The sequence below is a fragment of the Panicum virgatum genome, chromosome 3N (assembly GCF_016808335.1).
Source record: "Panicum virgatum strain AP13 chromosome 3N, P.virgatum_v5, whole genome shotgun sequence".
NCBI classification, from domain to species: domain Eukaryota; kingdom Viridiplantae; phylum Streptophyta; class Magnoliopsida; order Poales; family Poaceae; genus Panicum; species Panicum virgatum.
The window spans coordinates 11,878,782-11,905,513 of record NC_053147.1 but is presented as its reverse complement, the minus strand read 5'-3'; the positions used below and the strand labels follow the sequence as shown (position 1 = coordinate 11,905,513).

Here is a 26,732-nt window from a genome sequence, read left to right as displayed (position 1 = left end):
TTTAGATATATTCAAAAAAAATATTGTTTTGCATGTTACCTTGCTGTGAATTTATCTTTAGTTTGATCTTGCAAAAGTGATTAAAATGCTTATGTATTTGGGTATTGCTCTAAAAATTCCAAACTAAAGTTTTGTTAGGTTCCTTGTGAAATGTTCTTTCCAGTGGTGCGACTTTCTCATATGTTTCCTTGTTGTTGTTAGGGTTTTATCTCGATCTCGTGCTTGCTGTCCAAAATGTGGTTTATTGCATAACTTTTTATGGAAAGTGACAAAATAGTGAAACTAGTTTTGTTAGCTTTGTTTTCATGCCTAGTTTCTATGATAATTCTCTTGGATTTGTTTGGTTAAGTTTGCATGCCTTTTCTGATTTATCTTGTTAGAGTAGCTGAAAAGTAATATATTTATGATTAATTCTAGGAAAATACTTTTGATGTAAATCCAATTTTCATGAGTTCCTTGTAATGTCCTCTGCATGTTCAATTTAATTTGTGATTTATGCTAGATAAATGCTTTTGTAGATTGTTAATTACCTAAATAAAGTTAGGAGCGTGAGAAAATTTAAAACAAGTTGGGTTAGCTTTGTTTTAGCATGTAGAACTTAGGAAAAATATTTAACCTGCCGGTTGTTCAATGTTTTTATGATGTATTGATTTAATCATGGATAATGCCTGTTTAAGCTTGTTTATTTAATATCTGCAGTTCTGGATGTTCAAAAATTATGGATTTTATGCAGTAGCTTACTCTTTGCATGCTTAGTTCACTGTAAAAATTTCATGTCCAAAAGCTATGCACATGTGTGTAAATCTATTTTTGTTCAGTTTGTCTTGTTGAGGCTAAAATAAATGCTTCCGGTTATAAATAATTATTGGTAAATTTTTGTTGCATGCTTTATTGATACCTTAACCTTCTGGTAAAATTTTGCTACCATGTTATGGCTGCAAGTTATGTTTTCTCCTTTGTTTAGTTCCTAGCTAGAGTTTTTCCTTCCAATGGTTGCTAGTTACTGCTTCTCTGCGTGTTTAAATGCAGCAGCTAACTTCTTGTTCACGTGTGAATAATGTTAACCCTGTTAGGACCAGTTGTTATTACCTTGCCTATGCTTAGTCTCTTTAAATAGGTTAGTGATACTTCTTGTAGGAAACACTTCAGGCTAAAATAATTTGAACCTAAATTCTCTTATTGCAGCACCAACCCCTTTTGCCTTTTGAGTTTGTTTGTTGTGTTTACTCGATAAATGATTGCCCAGTCATGTCTTTCCTTTAATTGCATTGCATTTGCATTGTTGCATATCATCTAGGTACGCTAAATGTGCGACACGTGGAACCGGAGGGCAATGTTGAAGCCGAGCCAAAAGATGGTGCACGGGTGGACCAATCCAGAAGACGGAAGGACCGACTGGAGTGCATGCTTGGACTGGGATGATGTCAAGCCGGTGCAAGACTACAAGCTAACTAACTGACTTTGTGTCAAACCCAGGCAAGCCCCGGAGCATAACCCTAATTTTAAGTATTCAATGTTTATTTAAGTATTTCGTGCATTTACGTTCTAGGAGTTGTATGGAACTCTAGTATGCATGTTCTCCCTAGGTACCTGAGGGTCAATATTAGTATGCAGATGTCGTTAGAAATGCTCTGCTAAGTAGGATCTCGGTAGAAGTCGAGTGATTCCTGTCACTCGCGAGATTTAAGATCTTGTTACATGTGGCAATGTGGTTTGAGAATGATTCAATGAGGAAAGAGAAATGAAGACCGGGCGGAGATGAATTGGTTATGGATATGAAATGGATGGAAAGTAAGCCTCCGCCTGTGTCGATTGAGGACCGTACCGTTGTTGGCATTGCTGACCGAGTTTGAACAGTACTAACCACTAAGGATGGATTCGGATGTCTATTCGAATGTCAGATTTTTAGTTATTTTTTTTCGATTATGGACAAATAAGATATAGAATTTACTATGTAAATTCATAGTCTTGTATTTAACATTGATCTTGTAAAGATTCATAAAAACTAAACCTCAAATTTATCATATATATTCTCAAATAATAGATATAAAAATTCGAATACGGATCGGATACGGATACGAATCTTTTTTCACTTTTTTAATTGTAGGGAGCAAATAATACATAAAAAAAATTATACAAAATTTTATTCTTATGTGTAATAATATGCTTGATAATATAAAAATAAGATTAGTATAAAATTTTAAGCATATCTATTTTAAAATATCAAATTTGTTCTAAGAATTCGGATGTTTAGATCCATCCTTACTAACCACATGTCGGAAGTAGGAGGTAGTCGAAACCGGTAAGCTAAATACCTGATTTGCAACGATACTTTGAATCACGACTTGCTACTCTGTGTAACACCTCCGGTGTTAAGCGCTATTTAAACATGCAATTAATGTGAAATGACAAGTTAACCCCCCCATTTTCAATTAATTAAAAGCCAGAAATCCGTTTAAATAAACCAAAAAGTCAACTCTCATACCTTAGCTCAAATGAACATTTGCCCAAAACAAAAGTTGTAGAGTTTGACAAGATGAACAACTTTCGTATTCAAAGTTTTTCAAGTTACAACATAAAATTTGGACAAAACCCCGAAAAACAGTGGGTTTAGGGGGTTTTCATTTAAACTTGATTTCAAAATTTTAACTTTCAAATCATTGCTCAAACGAATTTTGGCCTGAAAGGAAAGTTGTAAGAAATTGAATTTTGAACAACTTTCGTGTTCAAACTTTTTCGAGTTTCCATGGAAAAATTTGAGAAAATCCCGAGTCAACACATTGACCTCTCTCTTTCTCTCTCTACTCTCTTTCTCTCTCTCCCTAGCTCTCCCTGGCTTCTCTGCGCACGCTGAGCCACTCGAGCGCTCACGCCCGCGCGCGCTGCGCCGCTGCCGCCGCGCTGCTGCCTTGTCGAGGTCGCGCCATAAACACCGCGCTCGAGTGCACACGCCCACGGACCGTCCTCGCTGCGCTCCTGCTCGGCTTCAATGCCGCCCCACGACGCCGGCTCCACGACGCGCTCTCGGCGCCGACGGCCACCAGTGTCGCCCAGCACCTCACCCCGCGCCCCTCTCCTGCCGAGCTCTCCCCCTCTCTATTTGCCTCCCAGGAGCCGTTCTCGCACCCCCACTCCACTTCCCTCCCTCTCCCAGAGCCTCTCTTCCTCTCCCTTGCCAGGGACGCCGTCCGCCATGGCCGCACCTAGCGGGTCGCCGTGAACCCCCCTCTGCAGCCCCTCTCCTCCCCATTTGCTTCGCCACCTCGTGTTCCCGCTCCTCCCCTCTCCATTACACCCCACTCCAAGCCCCCACTCCCCTCCCTGCGCCCTGGAATGCCGCCGCCCACGCCATTGCCTCCGTCGGTCCTCCATAGGCCGCCGCGGAGCCCCCTGCTCCGCCCCTCCTCGACCCAAATCGACCCCCAAGAGAGCTTCCTCGTGGTCCAGTGAAGCTCCCCGGCCGGTCGTCGCCCTCCCTCCCACGCCGGAGCGCCGCAGCTCGCCACCGCCGCCGACCCCTCTCCCGGCCGCCCCCGACCTCGAGAAGACCACCTACGAGTAGCTCTCGATCTCCTCTATCCTTTCCCCCACTTCCCCTCGCAGCCGGCGAGCTCCCTCACCGGGAAATGCCGCTGCCGCCTCCTCTGTTCCTACCTCCGGCCAAGGGCCTGGTTGCTATTTGTTTTTAGATCCCAGGGGGTTTTGCGCTAAAGTCGAGGGCCTGTCTGCAAATCTCGTTTTTCAGTTTTCAATTTCTAACAGTGAACTTGTAAATTCGTTTAAAAATTGTATAAAAATCAGAAAAATGCAAACTCAACTGTTCTGGAATCCTTGTGACTAGATCTACAACTTTTGTTTCATGCACTTTTCCATTTGCTCAATAGTTTTTGCTTTATTTAAAATACAAATAAAATATAGCTTTTATTAGATCGCAAGTTACATGCATTATCTGTTGGCCCTTTTTGGTCAGTGTGTTACATGTTAGATGAATAGCCTTGTGTAAACGTTTTGTGGATATTTGACATGTTTAGCTATAGGTTTAATTAGGTCTTGATTTATGCCTAGGTTAAATAGATTTATTTATTCAAGTTGTTATACTATGTTTCTTCAGCTGAAAATTCTACAGTGTATCTATGCCATGATATAATTACGGTAGAAAAATTTTGGAACTTTTTTAGGGAAGTGTAACTGGCCCCACAAATTAATAGCATGAGTAAATGTGCTAATTCAAGAAAAATAGTTCCTGCACATGTAAAATTCTAATAATTTTTATATGGGTTAACTTTGAGTATATAAGAGCATCTACAAGAGTTTGGCAAATCGAGTTGCCATCTTTGATTTTTGGCAAAAACGTTAAAAATACTCCTCCAACAGTTTGGCAAAAGACTTGACAATTTTTGGCAACTTGGGAAAAACCAGCCTCCAGCGCGTAAATATATGTGCGCGGCGCGCGGTTGGCATCGTCGTTTCTAGTCAGGTGGGAGGGTGAAAAAAGAAATAAATAACAGAGAAGGGTTCCTGATTTAAGTTTTCAAGAGGTGGAATGGCATAAATATAATTTTGTTTCTCTCTCAGGGTTCCTGATGTAAGTTAGATCTGGATTTGACAAGTGAATTATGCCAAACTATTGGAGATAAGCTTTTTTTTTTACTTGGCATATCTTTTTAGAAGTTGGCAAAACACAAGATATGCCAAGTAAAATATGGCAAACTCTTGGAGATGCTCTAACCATGCTGGTAAAAGATGAGGCTCTGGACTTGCTATAACTGTCTGTAGATTTTAAACTAGATTAATGTAGCTTTATTTTGTCCTATTTTTCATGCTCTGTTACTTGCTCTTTTAAATCTGAAAAATTTACAGTAGACTTACCCTAAGTTTAGGAGCACTCAGTAAAAATTGTAGCATCTTTACTTGTAGGGTTTGTTCTATATAAATGAATCTTAATCCTAACAGTAGTTGTTTAATATATTTTTTATAATTAATATGCTCAATGAAAATAGCTGAAAATTTTATGGCAGGTTTGTACTTAAGTAATTGACTCTCCATAAAAATTTCATCTTCGGAAGCTATACCCATCAGCTGTTTGGAATATTTCATGCTTGCACTTGAAAATAATCTTTCTAAAAATAACAAAACCCTCACTTACTTAATAAGAAATAGTTAATCTAGATAATACTCTATAAATGATTGCCCAAGGAGGTGTAAAGAAAATATTTTACAACTCTATAGTGAATTAAATTAAGTTTATTACCATCACCACAACTCACGCATATGCATTCATGTAGATTTGACTACTCTCACTGACGGTACGTACGAGCTGGTGCCGGAGTCCGAGAGTGAGCAGCGTGAAGCTCATGCTAATCTAACTGAAATTACTGAAGACCTGAACCAAAGTTCAGAAGAGCCCAAGGCTAACTCCGCTCAGGAAGGCAAGCCCCGGAGCATGTCCTTTCTATTTTAAATTTATGCAACTGCTTATATTCCTATCTACTTGTGCATTTAAGTTTGTAGGAATTGTTTGGAACCCTAGTTGCATAATCTTAAGTACCTATGTTTGAATACTAGCATGTATAGGTCGCTAGTTGGCTATGCTAATGGTTCGGTAGAAGTCGAGTGATTTCCTGTCACTCGCGAGCTCATAGGAGCTGAATGTCTACTACATGCTGCAATCAAAAGGTTTACGGGCAGGGTTGTGGTACTTGTGATACCCCGTCCTTTTAGTAAAAATGGATAAGGCCGCAGTGTGTGGTAGTGGTGGTTAAGCGTTTGAACGTACTAACCATATGCCGAGAAATATGGTAATCGGTAAGCTTAAGTACCTGATCGGCCCGGGGAGTGAACTTTTCCCTCACCCTCTTTGAACGTTGTTTCTCATGCGGCCACATGCGGGTGCAAGCGTGGTCACGACCCGGCGTCGACCGTGGCGTGGGGCTCTTGTAGTCGAAGGGGTGCCCCTGATCCACGAGCCGGAAAAAAAAGGGGAAATGTTGCGTGGGGACTGGGTTCCCGTGTGTGTGCTTAGGTCTGCCTGGCCAGGTTAACAAATTCGATTCGAATCGTCCGCCTCTCACGGATATTGGGACTGCTTAACCCTTTTGCCACATAGAGTAAGAAGTGGAACAATGATGACGAGGAATATGGTTGAATGATGAAAAATAATTGGATAGATGCTAATGTAGAATGGTTAATCAAACTAGAATTTGAAAGCTAAAATCTGAAAATAAGGACTTACTCTTTGTTGCTTTTCGGCAAAATCAAACCCCTCAAGCCAAAAGCCTTGCATGTCTAGTTAGAGGGCTAAGTATATCCTAGTCGGGTAAGCCTTGCTGAGTATTAGTATACTCAGCCTTGCTTGTGGCTCAACTTTGTTTTCAGGTGATATGTTTGAAGATCAGATAGCTAGCTTGACTTGGCCGTGTACTTTACCTCCTGGTTGGTCGGTGGAGTGGGATACGACTCCGGCCAACGATGACAATGCCGAGTGATGTCATGTACGGTCTTCATCATGACATCTTGTATCGTCGTTTAGAACTCGATTTATTTTCCGCTGCAGTTGAACTCTGAACTACTTTCAATTTGAACTTCAAGTACCTTTCTGAGATTTCGAACTTGGTTTGTAATAATTAAGTTAAGACTCTGTAATGTAATGTATTTGTGAAATGTTGTACTCTCTGGACTCACCTTCGTGTGAGTTGCATGTAAGCTTTGGATTCGATCGACGCTCAGGTGGATTTTTCGGGACTTTACCCGACAGCCCTGCCGGATTATTCCGTTTGAAGTGCGTGTTAACCGGGATTACTTTTAGGGTGATGGTTAGCGCACTTGAGCCAGATTAATTTGGGCAGTACTGCCACACTATGGGAGTGGGATGATGGCGGGTGTTGTAGTCGCCCTCGGGTCCACTGGGTGTTCGCCGTGTGGGGCTCCTCACCCGGGTTTTGGCAGACGTGATTCAGACGTCGGGGTAATGATGGGAACGGTTGACATATGTGATCCGGTGTGGCTGCACGTGTCCTGTGAGTTAGGTCCACCTTGCAAGGTTAAATCGGATCGATTCGCCGTCTCTCTCGTTTAAGAGAAACTTGGTCATTGTGTCACATCGTAGTAAAGAAGTGAAAATGAGAAGAGAAGTATGATGAGATATGTTTGTGGTACTCTGTAAAGATTAATGTGATCAACTATGCTTGTTTTAGATGTTCAGGCAAATCTAGTTGGTACTTGATAAACTTAAATTGAGCTAAAATATTGAAAGTAAGGATCCAGTATTAATAGCTTTTCAGCAAAACAAACTCCAGAGCTAAAAAGCTTTGCATGCCTAGATAGTGGGCTAAGTATACCCGTGTCGGGTAAGTCTTGCTGAGTATTAGTATACTCAGGGTTTGTTGTTACCCTATTTTCAGGTAGCTGCTGCTGGTTGGAGCTAACCAGGGTTCACATTGATGGGCTCGATGTGACATCCTCACGTATTCGTAGTATCGTGATTTTTGAATCAAACTTCTATTTAAATTCCGCTGCTTTTTGAACTCTGATATTTTAGATAAACTCATTTTGTTAAGCTCTATTTTGTAATTTAAATTTGAGAAACTTCTGTTTGCATGTAATCATCTGTGCTCGCCTTCGGGTGAGACTTCCGGTGTTTTCGATCCTTAACCCAGCAGGCTGCCGGATTACACCGTTTTAAGTGCGCGGCGGCTTGATTAATACTTAAAATGATAGTTAGCGCACTTAAGCCGATTTAATTTGGGCGGTGCTGTCACAGCTGGTATCAGAGCCGAAACGCACTGGGGATGATTACTTGTATGCTTAATTAAGTTTAAAACTAACTTTTTGGCTTGCAAAAGGTTCGGTTTCGAAAGTTTGACGCTAGTTGCGCTAAGGAATAAGATAGATAGCTCGTATGCCCTATCTAGGTTTTATTAGCTATGGTGGCATCTATATATTTATTTTATTCCAGCACTTCCAGCACTTTACATTATGTTAAAACTTACTTTCTTGCACAACTGGTATCTAACATTCTGTAACGACGCACCTACGCTCAAGTAAGCAAGGTAAGCATTCTTGGTAGTCCTTTAGAATAGCCCACATGTTTCATACGTGCGCGGGTCCCGTATGGTGAGCATACGAGGAGGTGATAAGGTTCAATTCAAACGAGCCTGTCGCTATCTGCCGCTTGATATAGAGTGCGGATTTCCCACCGTGTGATTGTAATCACGGCCATCTCGTAAGGCAATGTTACGAGGTGAAGACCTGTTATGTGGTTAGACATAACCGTGTACCATGGGACACGTGTACTTCTGGTGTTTTCGATCCTTAACCCAGCAGGCTGCCGGATTACACCGTTTTAAGTGCACGGTGGCTTGATTAATACTTAAAATGATAGTTAGCGCACTTAAGCCGGTTTAATTTGGGCGGTTCTGTCACAAACTTGTCATCACCTCAATCATCGTCATCATTGCTGCTGTCAATAGCGAACCCCTTTCCTTTATCATCCCTAGCATTCATTGCCTCCGTCTGAGCCTGCTTTACCATCTCCTCGCTCCCTAGCTTTGGACTCATCTTAGCTTGCCCTATGCCAAGCTTAGCGGCCACAATATGACCCAATTCGTATTCAATCCCCCATTTCAACTCAAATCCTACAAAAACCCTAAACAACTCAAACCCTAAAAAATCCGCGAAATAGAGAAAAACCAATCGGTTAGAATGGAGGAGTTACCTTCAAGGATCGGTTTCCCTTCGTTTCAAAAATTCTTCTCACTAATTATCAGGTCATTAGTTTCTTCATCGAGCCTTGCAATGCACACACGAATGCTGCAGCCAACCTGTATGCCAAGAAGTAACAAGCCATGTAGCTTAATATCATAAAACGACATATGCCTCGCTAACTGAACGATGATTTAGGCATTAAGTAGTAATTTCAAATGGTCCTTACTTTGTTTTTCAAGTCTATAAATGTACCTATTCTGTCCATAAGCTCAACTTTGGGAAGGAATGCTCTCAGTTCCTGAAATTAAGTTGGCCTAAATCTTAGCCTTGAACATAAACTTAATGATTAGATGCATCAACAACAGATAAAGGGGATAGATCCTGTGGCAGAATCACCAGAATTATCCCGGCTCAAGTGCGCAGGCCATCACCATAAAGGCAACACCAGCTCAAACGCACTTCAAACGGAACAATTCTTGGTCTGTCGGGTAACGTCCCGATACAACCACCGGTTCTCGGATTGAACAAGCATACCCCGCACGAAGGCGAGTCCAAAGATATTACAACCACAATTTTTACAACACAGGCAAAGTAATGATTACAAACCAGTTCAAACCATTATTACAAAACCAAACTTAGTAAACCAGTTATACAAGCCTTAAGTGTAAAACTTCAGAGTTAAAACAGCGGAAGATAAAACACGACGACTACAACACGTCGCAAAAGTATACCAGGCTAGCCCAAGCATGGTATCACTCGTCATGGTCATTGCCGGCCGAAGACGTATCCCACTCTACGGACCAGCCAGGAGGCAAAGAGCAGGGATAGGTCAAACTAGCGATCTGCTCCTCAAAACTCATACCTGAAAAGGTTTTCAACAGCAAGGCTGAGTATTATAATACTCAGCAAGACTTAACCGTCAACGGGTATACGTAGCCCACTTTAGGTAGACTATGCAAGGTTCTGTGAGGCTCTGTTTTCCTTTTGCTGAAAAGCAACAAAGAGTAGATCCTTACTTTCAAGTTTTAGCTTTCAAGATTCTAGTAGATTAATCATTCTATGTAAGCAATTACTATCCAATCATGGTAGAACTCTAAGCAAACATCAAGATTGATCATAATATTGTTGCTCATATTACTCTGTGTGGCAAAGAGATCAAGCAGTCTCAAACTGTGGGAAGCAGATGATTCGAATCGCGTTTGTTAACCTGGCCAGGCAGACTAACACACACGTTTGGAACACCGTCGGGTCGTTCCCAAACAACCGTTTACCTTTCTTTCCGGCTTGTGGACAGAGTCACTCTCCCCGACTACAGGGCTCCAAGGTCCAACCTTGTCCCTTCTAGTCGTAGTGTTGCGCAACATAAAAATAAAACATATCCCTAAGAGAGAGTGAGAGGTATATCCACTCACCGGTCCAATCGGTTACTAGGCTTACCGCGTACCATATTTACGGCATGTGGCTAGTACGTTCAAAAACTTAACCAGAACTACCACACACCGCGACCTTAGCAAGTTCATCAACACAGATGGGGTCTCACATAAGGTCATGATATCAAACACAACCCCGTCCGTCGTCCTTATATTGATAACAAAAAGTAAACAAGCAATTCCTATAGAACTCGCGAGTGACAGGTAATCACTCGACTTTTACCGGTCCTATAAGCTTAGCAATTATTCGAACTCAGGTCTAGTGTTCAGTACATAGGTTCCTAGGATCATGCCTCTAGGGTTTCAATTCAAATCCTAAGAACTGTAAATGCACAAGTAAGTAATAACAGTAAATGATAATAATTTGAAATATAGGTTATATCCGGGGCTTGCCTTCTCGGTAGTCACTAACTATTTCAGCCCTGGGCTCTTCCGAACTTTGGTCCGGGGCTTCAGTTAGTACCGCAGTGTTCACTTTAGCTTCGAGATCACCTCCTTCGGAATCCGGGATCAGCTCGTACGTCCCGTCCGATAAAGCAGTCGTATCTATATGTAATGCAAGAACAGTATTATAAATACACTTACGATGTGGTGAAGCTACGCAAACAAAATTAAAACACACATGGGCAATCATTTATAGAGTAGTAACTCAATATTTCTAACTACACAAGGCATCATGATCAACAGCACATGAAAGCTATACTAACTTCATAAAGTGAGTGGTGGTTGATTCATATAGCAATTAAATCAAGGTTGGTTTAATAAATAAACAACTCAGAGCAAAAACAGTAATAAATTTAGCAAAAATTACCCTAAACAGAATATGAATAGAGTAAGCTATCCTGTAAATTTCATGCTAAAACATGTAGCCATTTATTCATAACAAAACAATCATTCAGACCACACCTAGAACAAGATTGAATTACACAGATTAAACTAGAGCAAAACAGAAGCTCAAAATTTAACAGCAGACCTACACAGGGATAAATTAGCTACTGTGAATTTTTCATGATTTTATCTACACCGAATTAATTTTGAGAAAAAAACAAAACATACATCAGATTAACAAGATTCATTTTTAGCTCCTGTTCTAGTCATGAACTGGGGCTCAAACTTCATGTACAAGCTAAACTATTCAAAAAGATCACTCAGAAATATTTCCATGATTTATCATCAGTATAAACTATTTATCATAATTAAATTCTACTAAACAAGGATTAAATCAAAGAAATAGCTACACATGAGAACTGATCACAAAATTTTTATAGCAATACTAGAGTTACAAGAATAAACCACCATAACATTTTCAGAGCATAACAAGGTTTCAATCATCAGTTATGGAAAAGATAAAACAACTAGCCTTTATGTACCTAGTGACACAAATCAACTTGTACAGCAAAAACTTGCAACAAACAAATCAATTTATATTGAATTTCAAAGTTCACTGCAAAAATTACAAAGGAGCCCTTGCTGCTACTATTCAATTGAGTCTACGGCTATTCAAATAACCCCCTGGGGTTTTGATTCTTCTCAACCCGAGGTCCTTGGCCGGGTCAGAGGGGGGGCGCGGGGTTTGACCGGCCAAATCCCGGCGAGGGGATCACCGGCGGCGAGGGGAAACAGGAGTGGGAGCTAAAGAGCTCCAAGGCTCACCTCTGGGTGGTCTTGGGGTGCGGGGAGGAGCTCGGAGGCGGCGGCTCGACGGAGTAGGGCGGCGGCGGCGGAAGTTCGACGGCGGCTAGGGTGCTCCGGTGAGGGTTGGGCGTGGGGAGGTGGTCGAGGAGTTGCGCGGGGTCACGGCGGTGCTCGCTAGGGGGTTAGAGCGGGCAGAGGAACTGCGGTGAGGCGGCTCCGCAGTGAGGGTGAGCTTGCCGGCGTTGCGGGTGGAACGACATCGTGTTCTGTGGCGTGGGAGCGAGGAGAAGGTGAAAGAGCAGGCGGAATGGGGAGCTGGGGTTTTTGTAGTGCTCGTGCGCGCACTAGGAGAAGGCGGCGGCCTCTGTAGTGAGCTCGCCACCGCAGCGGCGAGGTGGCAGCCGCACGGGCGGCTCTGGGCGGCGTGGCGAAGGGAGGGGCACCAGCGCGAGGCCAACGGCGGTGGAGAAGCTCCGGAGCGACGCGTGGGCGCCAGCGCGAAGCAGAGGGGGCCAGCTGGCTCTCCACGGCGGGCGGGCGGCGCTGCACAGCGGCGGCGGTAGCCGGCGCTAAAAAACAAAGCAGACAGCCTAGCTGGAGGAAGGGGAAAAGGACCCAAACGTAATTTCTGAAATTTCCAGGGACCAAACTGTAAAGCAGAGATAACTTTTAAAATAGGGCTCAAATGAAAAAGTGCCCAACATGAAAGTTGTTCAACTTTTCAAGATCTACAACTTTGTTGTTGTGCAAAAAATTATTTGATCAAAGATTCAAGAGCTAATTTTGAAAACATAAGAGGGATTTTGAATTCCAGGAATTTTGTCTTTTTCAATGCAATTTCACTTCAAACTTAGGCTGAATTGAAAAGTTTCCTGCCATGTAATGATTACACCACATTTTGCAAAAACACCCTCCACAAAAGCTATAATTTCACAACCTGTTCAATATAACTGCAGAAAGGACCTTGCATAAAATCATAATTACACATATAACCTTTATATTTACAAAAAGATCCTTTTTCAAGCAATTCAAGAACATGATGCATACAATAGATACACAACTACTGTGCAGACACCTAGGGTGTCACAGATCCCTTGCCTCGATTCTTGTTAGTAGACCCCTGGTGTTCCACTCGTAAATTTTAACCTCAATTGGCTCATCGAGTTGCATAATCTGTCTGACAAAATTAAACACAGACGGTTGAACTAACGCCTGGAATCGCTCGCAATATCATGAACAGAGAGCTATCTGCTCGGCGTCAGCCCTCAGGCCTTAGCAATGTCAGATGTGAGAGCATAAGGAAATGCGAGGAGGACTAAACCTGCCTAGCGCGGTGCCACGCGAGGTGCCGGAAGAGCCGTCGCGCCGACAGTAGCAGCCGCCCACTGAGCGTCCGGCCGCCCACCTTCGTGAACACCACCGTGTCGGGCGCCACTAGTGCCCTGCTCCCGCGATTATGCTTCCTGGTCGCCTCCTCGTCCACGGTGGGGCTCGCCACGACCCCCACGCTCCCTGGCCGAGGCGAGGCCGCTCGTGCTACGAAGTCACCGCCATCGCGGTCGAGCGGGAGGAGCTCTTTGGCGAGCAGCGTGGCGAGGTGGTCGGCGCCGACCGCGACGTCGAGGCGCGCCTCGGTACCGGAGACCACGACCCCGACCGCGAAATCCTACAAAAACCCTAACCAACTCAAATCCTAAAAAATCCGCGAAATGGAGGAAAACCAATCGGTTAGAATGGAGGAGTTACCTTTAAGGATCGGTTTCCCTTCATTTCCCCTTTGAATCGGGTGGAAGATGGAGTGGATTTAGAGGGGAAGAGGGAGGGGCGGCGCCATGGAGGTCGGGTCGAGTGGAGGAGTGGAGGAAAAAAGAATGGGATGAGGAGGAGGAAAAAAGAATGGGAGGAGGAGGAGGAAGAGAAGGCTGGCCGGGTGGGCCTGTATTATGCTGAGTCGCGCCACGGCACATGGCGCGACTCAGTCGCGCCAAATCATGTGGCGCGATTCAGCCTTGCCACGTCAGGCTCGCTGCAACGCGTGTGCCAGCGTGGCAGCTCGGTCGCGCTGAGGCATGTGGCGTGATCCTTCAGGGACTCGCGCCACTGGACTTGGCGCGACCAAAAGGGTTAGTTCTTGGAAATTTAGATCTGTACGTGTTATTATTAAAATATTAGATTAAAAAGAATTAAAATAAAAAAATTCCTCGACTGGCTGAACTAGTTGGGCTGGAGCTATGACTGAAATATCTATAATAAATAAAATATCTGTAATAAATAAGAGTTTTATTTAGTAAATAACAATTCATCATCACACATAATAAAATTATTCAATAATAACAAAAAAACATAACACAAGGTACAATTATTTTCATCCCCTTCGAGCTCCAATAAACTAAAAAAATTTATATAGCTTCTAGATACCTTATTGAGATGAAACATGAAAGAAGCCTAAAACCAATTATTTAGCTTCACATAAAAATGATAAACCATACCGCAATTATTTTCATGTAGAGTTCTACCAAAACTGAAACAAACTTTGGAGTTTTGACATGCATTTTATTAAGCTAACACATCGGATCAAGATGACGAGCTAAATCGACACACATAGCGTTCAGTAAACATTGAATCCTCGTACTTGTCACCCACTTGTAAATATCAAGTTCGTGCTCTCTCCGCTCAAAATTAGACTCCTCAGATGATGCTCTTTATGTTCCAAAAAAGTTGCAACTCTCGTTTTTTAAGAAGTCAAAATTCGATCAAATTTATAAAAAATAGTATTAACATTTATGTTATAAGATAAGTGTTAATAGATAGATTAATCATGTAATAATTTTATGTTTAAATTTATTTAGAGATCTAAATGTGAATATATTTATATAAGTTTGATTAAATTTAAAATTGATTAGATGCAGCACCACTTGTGTTATACTCCTTTCATGTTTGCACATGCATGTCCCCGTCACAAAAACACTTTTTTTTACAAATCAAAGTGATTAATCAGTACCTAATCACCCAGGTTTTGTTGAGATGGTGTAAAATATTACATTGGATATCCCGGCACATATTTGAAGTATTAAATGTGAACTAATTACAAATCAAATTATATAATTCATTTATAAATTACGAGATGAATTTATTAAGCCTAATTAATTCATCATTAGATCATGTGTTACTATAACGTCTAATAATAGCCTAATTAAATTTATCTCACAATTTACAAGCAAACAAAACAGTGCAATTAGTTTTTTTATTTTATTTATATTGATTCTTTATGCAGATGGCGCAATATTTGATGTGACATTTTTGAAAGTTTGAATTTTAGATCTAAGGCTATGTTTAGATGTTTTGCAAAAAAAAAATTTGCGATGGAATCTTGTTAATTTGAAGTACTAAATGAAGTCTATTTACAAAACTTTTTGCACAGATGGGTTGTAAATCGCGAGATGAATTTAATGATACTAATTAATCCATGATTAATTATTAATTAGTGGATTGTTACTGTAGCATCACTGTTGCAAATCGTGGATTAAGTAGGCTCATTAGATTCATCTCGCGATTTACGGCCCATCCATGCAAAAAGTTTTGTAAATAGATTTTATTTCGTACTTCATGCATGTATCGAAACATTCGATGTGACATTTTTTTTTATTTACAGGATTTATAGTGTGGGAGCTAAACAGAGCCTAAACTCTTAATAAGAATTTTCCTGACAAATACGACGTGACCTCGGCACCTCGCTGTGCGTACGGACTACGGAGGAGTCCGGAAGAGCCCAGAACGTTCCGACGTGCACCTTGCGAGCCGGGGGCCCACACGTCAGACCGAACAAGATCTCTTGGAGCCCCTAGAACATTCACGGCCACACCACGGCGCTCCGCCCGCCCCCGACCCCAAGGACCAGCCCAGATATATCGCCGCATCCCCGCTGCCTCCCGTCTGCTCGCAAAAGCGCTTTGCGGAGACGACGACGAGTCGACGAAGCGCGAAGACGAGGTGCCGTGCCGCTGCTACGACCGAGCTTCCGGAGGCCTTGGCCCCGCCCTGCCGCAGGTACGATCCGATTCCTCCGCCTCCCCCCACCCAGAGCGTGATGTCATGGTTGGATGCCGATCCCTGCGTGCTTGATATATCCCTGGGTTTTGGGCATCGGACTGGTTTTTTTACCCCCGAGTTTTGCGTTGTGGAATGAATCACCGTGGTAGAGTTTTCGCATGTGTTTTTGGGATTTTTGTGGAAGGATCGGGCTAGTGGGTTTTAGATCGGGTTTTGTGGCGCTTTCGGGTGGAATCGATGATTTTTTTAGTTTTTTTTTCTGTTGTTGAGGGGGTGATGGGGTTTACATGCGGAGACTGTTATTTGCTGGTGCGCTTAACCCGTAGATCTCGCTGCTGTTTGCAGGGTTTGATTGTGATCTAGATCTAGCCTGTACTGGTCGGTAGCTGAGCGCGAATCGACGATGAGCGTGGTGGGGTTCGACCTTGGCAATGAGAGCTGCATCGTCGCCGTCGCGCGGCAGCGCGGCATCGATGTGGTCCTCAACGAGGAGTCGAAGCGGGAGACCCCAGCCATCGTCTGCTTCGGGGACAAGCAGCGGTTCATCGGCACCGCCGGCTCCGCGTCCTCTACCATGAACCCCAAGAACTCAATCTCGCAGATCAAGCGATTGCTGGGACGCAAGTTCTCTGACCCTGAGCTGCAAAATGATCTCGCCGTCTTCCCGTTCCGTGTCACGGAGGGCCCCGACGGGTTTCCCCTGGTCCGTGTGCGGTTCCTGGGCGAGGAGCGGACGTTCACCCCCACCCAGCTGCTTGCCATGGTGCTGTCGAATCTGAAGGGCATTGCTGAGGGTAACTTGAATGCTGCGGTTGTGGACTGCTGCATCGGTATCCCAGTGTACTTCAGTGATCTTCAGCGCAGGGCTGTTCTGGATGCTGCCACTATTGCGGGTCTCCGTCCATTGCGGTTGTTCCATGAGACAACTGCCACAGCGTTGGCTTATGGTATTTACAAGACTGATCTCCCAGAGCATGACCAGCTCAACGTTGCATTTGTTGATGTCGGTCATGCTAGCATGCAGGTCAGCATTGTAGGTTACAAGAAGGGACAGCTCAAGATGCTGTCGCATGCATATGACCGTTCTCTTGGTGGGAGGGACTTTGATGAGGCTCTCTTTAAGCACTTTGCGGCCAAGTTCAAAGAGGAGTATAAGATCGATGTGTACCAGAATGCCCGTGCATGCCTTAGATTGCGTGTAGCGTGTGAGAAGCTGAAGAAGGTGCTCAGCGCCAACCCTGAGGCACCACTGAATATAGAGTGTTTGATGGACGAGAAGGATGTGCGGGGGTTCATCAAGAGGGAGGAGTTTGAACAGATTAGTGCCCCAGTGCTGGAACGTGTGAAGGGGCCATTGGAGAAGGCACTGGCTGAAGCTGGCTTGACAACAGAAAATGTTCACTTTGTTGAAGTTGTTGGTTCTGGTTCTCGTGTTCCAGCCATAATCAAGATAATTACAGGATTTTTTGGGAAGGAGCCAAGGAGGACTATGAATGCTAGTGAGTGTGTTGCACGAGGATGTGCTCTTCAGTGTGCTATTCTCAGCCCCACTTTTAAAGTGCGGGAGTTTCAGGTAATACTCATAAGCTCTTTTGCACATTTGGTGTAATCCATTGGTTGGATTGTAGCAGTACTAGTCGTAGATATGATAATTCTGTCATTGTTTTATTGATTGTAATGGGCACAGCAATAATTGTACGTTGCCTTACGTGTCAATCATCACCTATTTCCTCTTAATACTGTATTCACCCTTTGAAATCTGCTTGTTGCGGTCTGGATATTTATTACGGAGTACTTGAAAGTTTGGTGACAGCATTTGGTGTGTTGGCCTTTTTTGGTAGTATCTAGCAAATAGAATTATTTTGTTGATCATTCAACTGTTTGGCTAAAATGTTATTCAGAATGTTCTTTAAGCCTTTAATGGGAGAACTGCTCAATTGGGTTTTTCCTTGTATGCGCTATTGTTATAGAACCCCCCCTGTGCATTAATTATGGTGTGTCCATGTGACATTCTCACTTCTTATTTTACTGAACCTTTGAACACAAATGATCTTAAAACTGTTATGAATCAAGGATTAGTGTATGTCATGTGCTACTATGCCCTGCATATCTAGTGATGACGCTGAATTCACACTTTTGCAGGTTAATGATGGGTTTCCTTTCTCAATTGTATTGTCATGGAAGTCAGATTCCCAGAACAGTGCACCCCAGCATACCGTTGTATTCCCAAAGGGGAATGCTATTCCCAGCGTTAAAGCTCTGACCTTCTATAGATCAAGTACATTTGAAGTTGATGTTTTGTACGTTGACACGGGCGACTCACAAATTCAACAAAAAATAAGCACTTACACAGTAAGCAACGCCTTAATGTTTATGTTATTCAATAGTTTTGTTTGCGCTGTTCATCTCAAGTATGACTGCTGGCCCTTTCCAGTATTTAATAGTTGCTGATCTGCTATGATGTGCTGAACTCTGCAGATTGGCCCTTTCCAACCCTCCAAAGGTGAGAAGGCTAAACTGAAAGTTAAAATTCGTCTCAACATCCATGGGATTGTAACAGTTGATTCAGCAATGGTAAGTTACAAGACTAGGTATTTGTAATCTTGCTTGGATTAGCACCATCGGTCTATTGTTTTTGTAACATTTTTTTGTATTCTTATGCAGATGCTGGAGGAGGATGTGGAAGTTCCAGTTTCATCTGTGAATGAAGCTCTGAAGGATGCCACAAGGATGGACACAGATGATGCACCAAGTGATCCTTCTGGAACGGACGTGAATATGCAGGAGCCTAAAAGTGCTGATACCACTGAGGGGGGCGCTACTGCAGCTGAGAATGGAGCACAAGATCCTGAGGAAAAATCTGTCCCAATGGAAACTGATGCAAAGGTATGAAACAAACTTTGGAGTAGTACACATGCATGTTTTTTTTAAAAATTTTGCAGCATACTAGTGTATTTATTTATTTCTTTTTAGATTGTTACATATGAGTTTCTATATTTTGCCCTTGCTGTCGATTCAGGATTTTGTATTAAGGTGTTAAAGAAAAGATTAATTTGTTGGGCAACATTCTTGTTCCGTTCATGTGTGTTACAATATTGATTTTATTTTAGCAAGTTAGATGCTAGTATGTATTCTTGAATGTGTTTGGGTTGTATGCTAGGACTAATCATTTCTTAATTGACTTTATTTATTTTAGGTTGAGCCATCGAAAAAGAAAGTTAAGAAAATTTCTGTTCCAGTCAATGAGTTGGTCTATGGTGCATTGCCCGCTGCTGAACTGGAAAAGGCTGTAGAGAAGGAGTATGAGATGGCTCTTCAGGACAGGGTAATGGAAGAAACCAAGGAGAAGAAAAATGCTGTGGAGGCTTATGTCTATGACATGCGTAACAAGGTATATTGAGATGAATTCCCTGACAGTCTTCGTCTGGTCTTATGCAGTTTATAATTGTGTGCTTTTTCTTGTGTTTAGCTCTACGACAAGTACAACGATTTTGTCACACCAGAGGAGAAGGAAGCGCTGATTGCTAGGCTTCAGGAGGTTGAAGATTGGTTGTATGAAGATGGTGAGGATGAGACAAAGGGGGTCTATATTGCTAAACTCGAAGAACTTAAAAAGGTAGATTCACTGCACTGATTGCCTCTGTCTGCCTATTGTTCGGTATCATTTTCTGCATGTTTTATGCATTCTATTAGCTCAAAACATTTATTCGACTGCAGATTGGTGATCCTATTGAGGCAAGGTACAAAGAGTGGACCGAGAGAGGTTCCGCTGTTGACCAGCTGGTATACTGCATCAACAGTTTCAGAGAGGCTGCGTTGTCTAATGACCAAAAGTTTGAGCACATCGATATATCAGAGAAACAAAAGGTAGTTCAATAGTGATGTTCTGTCTCATAAATCCCTTGATCTTTAGTCGTGCTGTGCAGGTGTGAGTCCACCTATTACATGAACACACTACAGATGTCTTTTACAGCCTATAGTTGTGTAATCAGTCAGTTGTAAGAGTCAAATCCTACTGTTGGTTGCTAATTATTTTTTTAACACAGGTCATCAACGAGTGCTCTGAGGCAGAGAACTGGCTGAGAGAGAGAAAGCAACAGCAGGATGCTCTACCAAAGTTCGCTAACCCTGTGCTTCTTGTGTCAGATCTGAAGAAGAAAGCTGAAACACTTGACAGGTTCGTTGTCAAGGATACTAACTATTCCCTCCGTTCCTGAGGAGTAAAACAATTTCAAGTTTGACAAAGTTTATACAAAATAGTATTAATATTTATGTTACAAAATAAGTATCATTAGATTAATTATGCAATATATTTTCACACCAAATCTTTTTGGAGACATAAATGTTAGTATTTTTTGTATAAATTTGATCAAACTTAAAATCGGACTCCTCAGAAGGTGAGAGTTGCATTCTTTTTGGGATGGGGAGGGGAGGGAGTAGCTCTGCACATAAATCTGAGTATGGTACTGTAATTTGAATTGGTTCTGAAACCTTGTTTTACAGGTTCTGCAAACCGATCATGACAAAACCTAAGCCAGCTCCAAAGCCGCAGACTCCACCACCACAGACTCCGCCGCAGACTGAAACCCAAGCACAGGAGCCTCAAACACCAGAGCAGCAACAAAACGGTGCAGGTGCAACTGGCGAGCCCGCAAGTGAGGGAGGTGCGCAGGAGGCTTCTGGGGAGCAAATGGACACGGACAAGCCTGAGAATTTTGCTGAGGCCTCAGCATAGTTGGGTTCATCTTCTCCGTTTTCGATTGAATTCTCCTGTTGCTATGTTTGGTAGGTGGTAAGTTAGGCGAAACTGATGCTCTCCATACTATTTTATTTTGGGGATCGGGAGGTTCAGAGTAAGCCATATGTCTCGCCCTCTGTTGCGATCTGGATTGGACTAAAAACGGAATAGATATATGTTCCATGATCGAATTGTACCATTGAATCTCATCACCGAATGTCTTGATTGATTCGGCCAAAGTTAGAGATTTACAGGATGTTCAATCCATCTGTTCGATTCCCTACTCGAAGCAAAGTAGAACAATAAGTTTGGGTGTGTTTGGAATTAGAAACTCCTGGTGGGATTTTGTATTGCTTAAAGTCCCCAGATGTTGTGCTTTACCAAGTTTCTGTTAAATGCTTTTGAGCCTCTTGTGAACTACTTACTTCGTTCCAATTTCAAATTGTCTATTATTTCAACTTTCTCAGAGAGTTAAAAGATTACAAAATTTATAAAGCTTTAAAAAAGTTGTAATAATTTGAACTTGAACGGAGGGAGTAGCTCCTTTTAGTTTTATCCCCTTTCTAAGAAAACCTGCCCTGCAATGCAGTGTCGCTGCATTCTTGATTATTAGCGTGTCTGGTATTTTAATGGTAGAAGTCGCCCGGATCGCGATTAACTGATTGCCCACACAAATACACTGACATTTGAGGGGAGGACTAAATGGAGCACGTGTTTCTCCGACAGCAAGGAAGCTGACTGCTGACCGTTGCTCTCTTGCTTTTCGTTCGCTTAATTATTTTTTTTAGGCAGAGAGTGGAAAGAAATTCTCTCGTTGCCGTGTTGGCTCGGTAGGCCGGCACAGTGTTCAATTGGTGCCTCGAAAAGAAGCTTCTTCTTCCCTCTGCCGCCTGTTCAGCAGCTTTGAACGTTCGGTCCGGTGAAGACGCCGGTCACCGGCCGGCGAATTTTTCTTTCGCGTAGGGCGCATGTGCATCGCGAGTTCTTTCCTCGGCTGTTTCCCTGTCGCATTGGAGAAGTTCCAGCTCTCCTGAAGTTTCTTCAGGCCGTTGGTTTGGGGACAGAGAGCATGCCGTGGGCCCCGGTTGGCAGTGAGCCTTGGCTGGCGTTCCGAGTGGCGAGGATGACAGGACGCGGAGAACGTTGGGCCAGCGCGGGGGGGGGGGGGGGGGGGGGGGTTCTCTAGTCCCCCGCTAACCTCAGGCAAAGGCAGGCCTGGCCGCCGGCGGTGGTGGGGCCGCGAAGCAAACGCGAGGTGCGCACGATTCGACGCGCCTAACCAGTTGAGCTGCGCGGGGGATGCAATGCAGTTACGCAACTGGAGCTGCACGGTGTCCATTTGGCGTCTGATCTAGGGGCTGGTTCCGTTGCTCGTCGCGCAAGGTGTCTCGCATACCACAATTTTGTGGCATGATTGCGAAAGATTTCGGTGAGACAATATTGATTCCTGGCGGCCATGGGAAAGAAATCAAGCGCTAGCGGCGGCCGATGAAGATTTCAGGTGCCAATTGTGGAACGCGATCCAGAATCGCACGCGCCTTAGAATCAGTTAAACATCTTATGATCAGGGTTTTCAATTTCGTTTGACAAAAAATTTCGGATATGGCCGAAATCAGCGAATTTCGCAAAATTTAGACTATTTTTAAAAATATTTTTAAAAATATTTTAATTATTATTTCCGAATTTTTCAAATTTCGGAGGGTCCGAAATAAGTGAATTTCGAAATTTCGCCGAAAATTTGAACACTGCTTATGATAATACTCGTATCATCAGGCAGTAGCAAACTGTACAGACGGCCGCTCCACCGAGCGAGCCACAGTGAACTAAGGGCGCGTTTAGTTCCCAAAAATTTTTGGGAAAAATTACTGTAGCAATTTTCATCCAAAGATTGGGCGGACTAAATATAATCTAATTACACGGATGGACGGGAAATCGCGAGACAAATCTATTAAGTCTAATTAATTCATCATTAGAGATTGATTACTGTAGCACGACATTATCTAATTATTACATAATTAGGTTCATTAGATTCGTCTCGCGATTTTGCCGGAGGGTTGTGGAATGGGTTTTGACAATTATCCACATTTAATATTCCTAATTAGTGGTCAAATATTCGAAATTACTGCAGTACACATAAATTTTTGGTAACTAAACGGGCCCTAATTGACCCACCACACCCTAAAAAAAACCCAATTGACCCACCGCGTGCGCCTACGAAACAGCCGGCCGGGACGTTCCTTCAGTGGACGAGGTAGGTGACGGCGAGCGCGGCGGCCATGAGCACGTACGCCACCGCCTGGTCCACCGCCCTCTCGTCCACCGCCGCCCGCCGCTGCCCCGCCCGCGCCGACTTCTCCTCCGCCGCCGCCGCCCCGCGCGCTGCCTCCACAGACGCCATCAGGCCAGCGAGCAATGCAATAATAGGAGGGGGCGACGCTAGTTAATCCGGATCCGGGTGCTCTTCTGCTGCTGCTGGCTGTCGCGCCAACTGCTACGATGGGAGTCTCCGATCTGAGTCGACGGCAAGTTCAGGTTGGTGGTGGCTGCTTTATAGAGCCGGGGCCGGCAGATTCCGAGTGGCGGGAGGAGCCGAGTAGGAGGCGGGGCCCCGTGCGGGGGCGCCGGCCGATGAGGGACGACGGCTGCCGCGCGACGAGGCACGTGGGGACTCGGACGCGCCTTCGCTTTCGTTTTGCTTCGCCGCGCTGCCTTGGAGAAAAGAGAACCGGAAGGTTCCATCCCGGGCTGACTTTTCCGCGGCCGCGGACGCCGGGTCCAACAGAATTAAAGATCTTGCGGTGCAAGTATGCAGTACAGGTACAGTATCTGATTAGGCAAAGTACCAGTACCGCCCATCGCAATTATTTTCGTATTATTTGGACGAAGCGTCGGATCACATGCGCAATGGCTCTGCCAAAAAAAAACGATGGATGCATTGGCACGTTGTCACGGTCAGGCACACCTCATGGTAGTCATGTTGCTCGTCACAGACAGCTCGTGTCACACGAGTTTGGTTTGCAGAACGAAGGCAGGGGAAGGATCTAGGATCCCGGGTCCTAGCAGCCACATTTGATTTGTCTAACGCGATCGCAAGAGGCTCTGCTATCTGGCCATCTTCTTTGGGCTTTGGCCTCCCGATTCCGCAGCTGAAATCGTCTGCCACGTAGTACTAAAACCCTTCCCAACGGTACAGTGGCAGGGCAATTCCTCAGTCTGCAAGGGGTTCGGATCGGCCCTTTTATGATATCGCTCCACTCCTTAAATCAATCCGTGGGTCGAAGCGGTCTGACCCCAAAACGGAGAGGAGCAGCCGCAGCGTGACCCTGTTGATCTTTGGAGACTCTAGGATCGACCCTCCTAGCATCGCCACTCTCTGCCGCTGCCTCGCCTCCAGAGTGATTCCTGACTCTCGCGGCCCATCGTCACGAGATTGAAGCACATGGTCCTCCAGAGATTCCTGCTCCTTGCTGCCTTGTGGCTACTACTGCAGTCATGCTCGTCGTGGCCTTGGAGGCACATGCTGACGTCCGATGGTGCGACCTAAACAATTTCGCAAGCAGCGTGGTAGAAGGGGAGGTTCGGTGTGGGGGCTCCGTGGATTATTCTGGGCAGACGAGAAAAAGGGGCGGGCCGATCCCTTACCCTGCTTTTGTGCAAACGGGGCAGCGGGGCGCGTCCAGGGGCACTCCGATCCGCTCCCTTTGCAGGCTGAGCAATTCCACTTGATCAACAGTCTCAGGTCCAAAAAAATACTTGCTACTCCAAGGGAACATACTATCGGTCGATCGGAAGTAGTTCTCTGCAGTACTGCAGAGAGTCTACGTGTACCCCACTGCACTCGTGTTCACGCATCAGCGTGTAAGTCCGCACTCCGCTGCACCGTCGATCACACCATGAACATCTGAAGTTCCGAACTCTGTTCCAGCTGTACAAGAGGCAACCACGGTAACACGGTATCCTTCCAACCCAGTATTCCACCAGGCAAGAACCTAACCTGCACGAAGCCACAAGCTGCGGGTGCTACTACTACTATCACCCATCTACCATCATTCTGTTACCAATACAAAGGCTAACAGTAACAGCGCACCGGCGGCGACATTATCAGATGGAGGTGGAGTCTTGCACGAACTGTTTGTGGTATCATGCGTGTCGTGGAGTAAGTCGGCGGTGGCGGTGGTGTCTGTCGCGCGCATCCCTTCAGATGGCGCCGCGGCCGCCGCTGAGGATGTCGAGCGCGGCGAGGGCGGCCTTCTGGACCCTCTCCCGTTCGTCGTCGAGCGCCCGGCCCTTCTCCGCCACGGCGTCCCTGGCGCGCCCCACCTCCTCCTCGATCTCGCCGTCGCACCGCTCGATCTCGCTGCCGTCAGTCACGGGGGTACAGCTCGTCATGGCCAAAACCGATCCAGCACAGTGATTTTTGCAACACATGAATCGGGAACAATGAAACGGGGGATGCATGCGCACGGCGTGTCTGATGCTCACCTGCTCATCTTGAGCATGTTCTGGAGACCGACCTGCACCTGCTGCGACACGTCTGCGCGATGCAAAAACAGTTCAGTGAGGCCCTTATTACAGAAGCACAAATAAGTTCGCCCGTATTATCACAAATAGTATCAGATATCCGCCCGTGTTAGAAGAACAGGTGCCAATAGTTCTGCTGCTGGTTTGCAAGTAAATTCAGGTGTCCAAATGTGAAGCACCAGTAATTTAGTAGCTTGGGTGTCTGGAATTCAGCAAATTATCTATCCAACAGAGGCAATCTCTAGAAATTTCGCCTGGCTTTCTATAAAATCTGAACAAGATGGATGCCATTCTACGGAACCAGTCGCTTGGTCCAAATCGAAAACCCAAAGCACGAGTCCGTGGTTTGATTCCATACCTAAAATCGAACTACATTGCACAAAACCTCACCCAAAATTTCAAAAATTACAGTCCGAATAGCGTCCACTCTAGCAGCACCAAATCGAACTGACAATTCAGATGCACATTTTTACTACTGGCTTGCTACATTTAATCAGCTCAGCGCGTGTGCCCATCTGAAACACAGTGTGCTAGTACTCGGAATCTAACAAGTGATCTGCGGAAGACAGAACTGAGATATATTTCGATGGGCTTGGGTAAAAATTGGAGACACCAATTGAGGTATTACCGAGTAAATTGAAGAGGGAATTAACCCCAAATAAGAATGCGATGGGGGAAGCAAACTAACTCAGGAAAAATCGAATGGGCGGGGGGGCAGATTGCTCGCGATTCTACGCAGACGAAAGGTTCGTTCAGAATCATGCAACGCGACGCCAAAGCGAGGATTCAATTCTGCGCACCCCAGTTCCCGGCAGCAAACATTCATCAAAGGAAGCATGAATTTAAAAAATCCGCATCAGCAACCACCAACGAATCTAGGTCCCCAGATCGAGCCGATCCGAGTAGAAAACGAACCGGAGCGAGAAAACGATCCGATCACGAGAAACTAAGCAGAAGCGAGGAGCGGATTCCGCCGATTAAACCGGAGAAGCGAACCGCGAGAGAGCAAGAGGACGAAATGCCTAGGGTTTTAGGAGGGGTGTGATCGTACCGAAGAGGAACGCGGAGAGCTTCGAGTCGCCGATGTCCTCAGCCCCCGCGTCGGTGAAGGTCCCGCCCTCGGTCGACGGCGCCGCCGCGCGCGATCCCGACGGCGAGTGGGCCATGTCTCGTTTTCGCGCTCGTGTGGGCGTGGCGGACTGGCGGTGTGGGCGTGAGACGGTGAGAGACTGCGGAGTTGTGAACTGGATGCGATCTGAACCGACGGTATATATACAGACTGGAGGCCCAAACTAGACATGGGCCTTTTCTTTTCTACCACGGTAGTCATGGGCTTTTTTTAGATGGGACTGAGAGTCTCCTTAAACTGGCCCATTGATTCGCAGGTAGACTGAAAACAGGTTTCAAAATCGGGGCTTAGCTACGAGTGAAACTTTTTTCCTCGTAATCTTACAAGTTACATCGAGATCTACTAATATTTCACTAACCCACCAGAAGCTGGTAAAAATATTTAGTTAGCTAAATTCCATATTTCCACATGGACCTTCTTCAAGGTTTATTATCTTTTTTCACTTCATTTGGAGTAAGAGCTGGATATTTTGACCACTAGGGCAATTAATTCAATCATACTTACAGATCATAACCATTATCACTTC

The 26,732-nt window shown here is 44.6% G+C and overlaps 2 protein-coding genes across 2 annotated transcripts; one reads left to right on the top strand and one right to left on the bottom strand.

Moving 5' to 3' along the window:
- The first annotated feature begins 15,620 nt into the window (after positions 1-15,620).
- LOC120664298 (heat shock 70 kDa protein 15-like) lies at positions 15,621-20,952 on the top strand. Its single transcript, XM_039943455.1, has 10 exons — positions 15,621-15,815; positions 16,164-17,391; positions 17,961-18,170; positions 18,297-18,392; positions 18,483-18,704; positions 19,015-19,209; positions 19,288-19,434; positions 19,536-19,685; positions 19,865-19,995; positions 20,322-20,952. Exons 2-10 carry the CDS (start codon positions 16,222-16,224, stop codon positions 20,551-20,553), a joined length of 2,553 nt encoding a protein of 850 aa, XP_039799389.1. The 5' UTR covers positions 15,621-15,815; positions 16,164-16,221; the 3' UTR covers positions 20,554-20,952.
- Positions 20,953-24,399: 3,447 nt separating this feature from the next.
- Positions 24,400-26,299, bottom strand: LOC120667358. The gene is made up of 3 exons (XM_039947449.1): positions 26,129-26,299; positions 25,039-25,090; positions 24,400-24,913 (listed from the first exon to the last, which is right to left on the bottom strand). The coding sequence occupies exons 1-3, from the start codon at positions 26,241-26,243 to the stop codon at positions 24,754-24,756; spliced, it is 327 nt and encodes a 108-aa protein (XP_039803383.1). The 5' UTR covers positions 26,244-26,299; the 3' UTR covers positions 24,400-24,753.
- Positions 26,300-26,732: the final 433 nt, after the last annotated feature.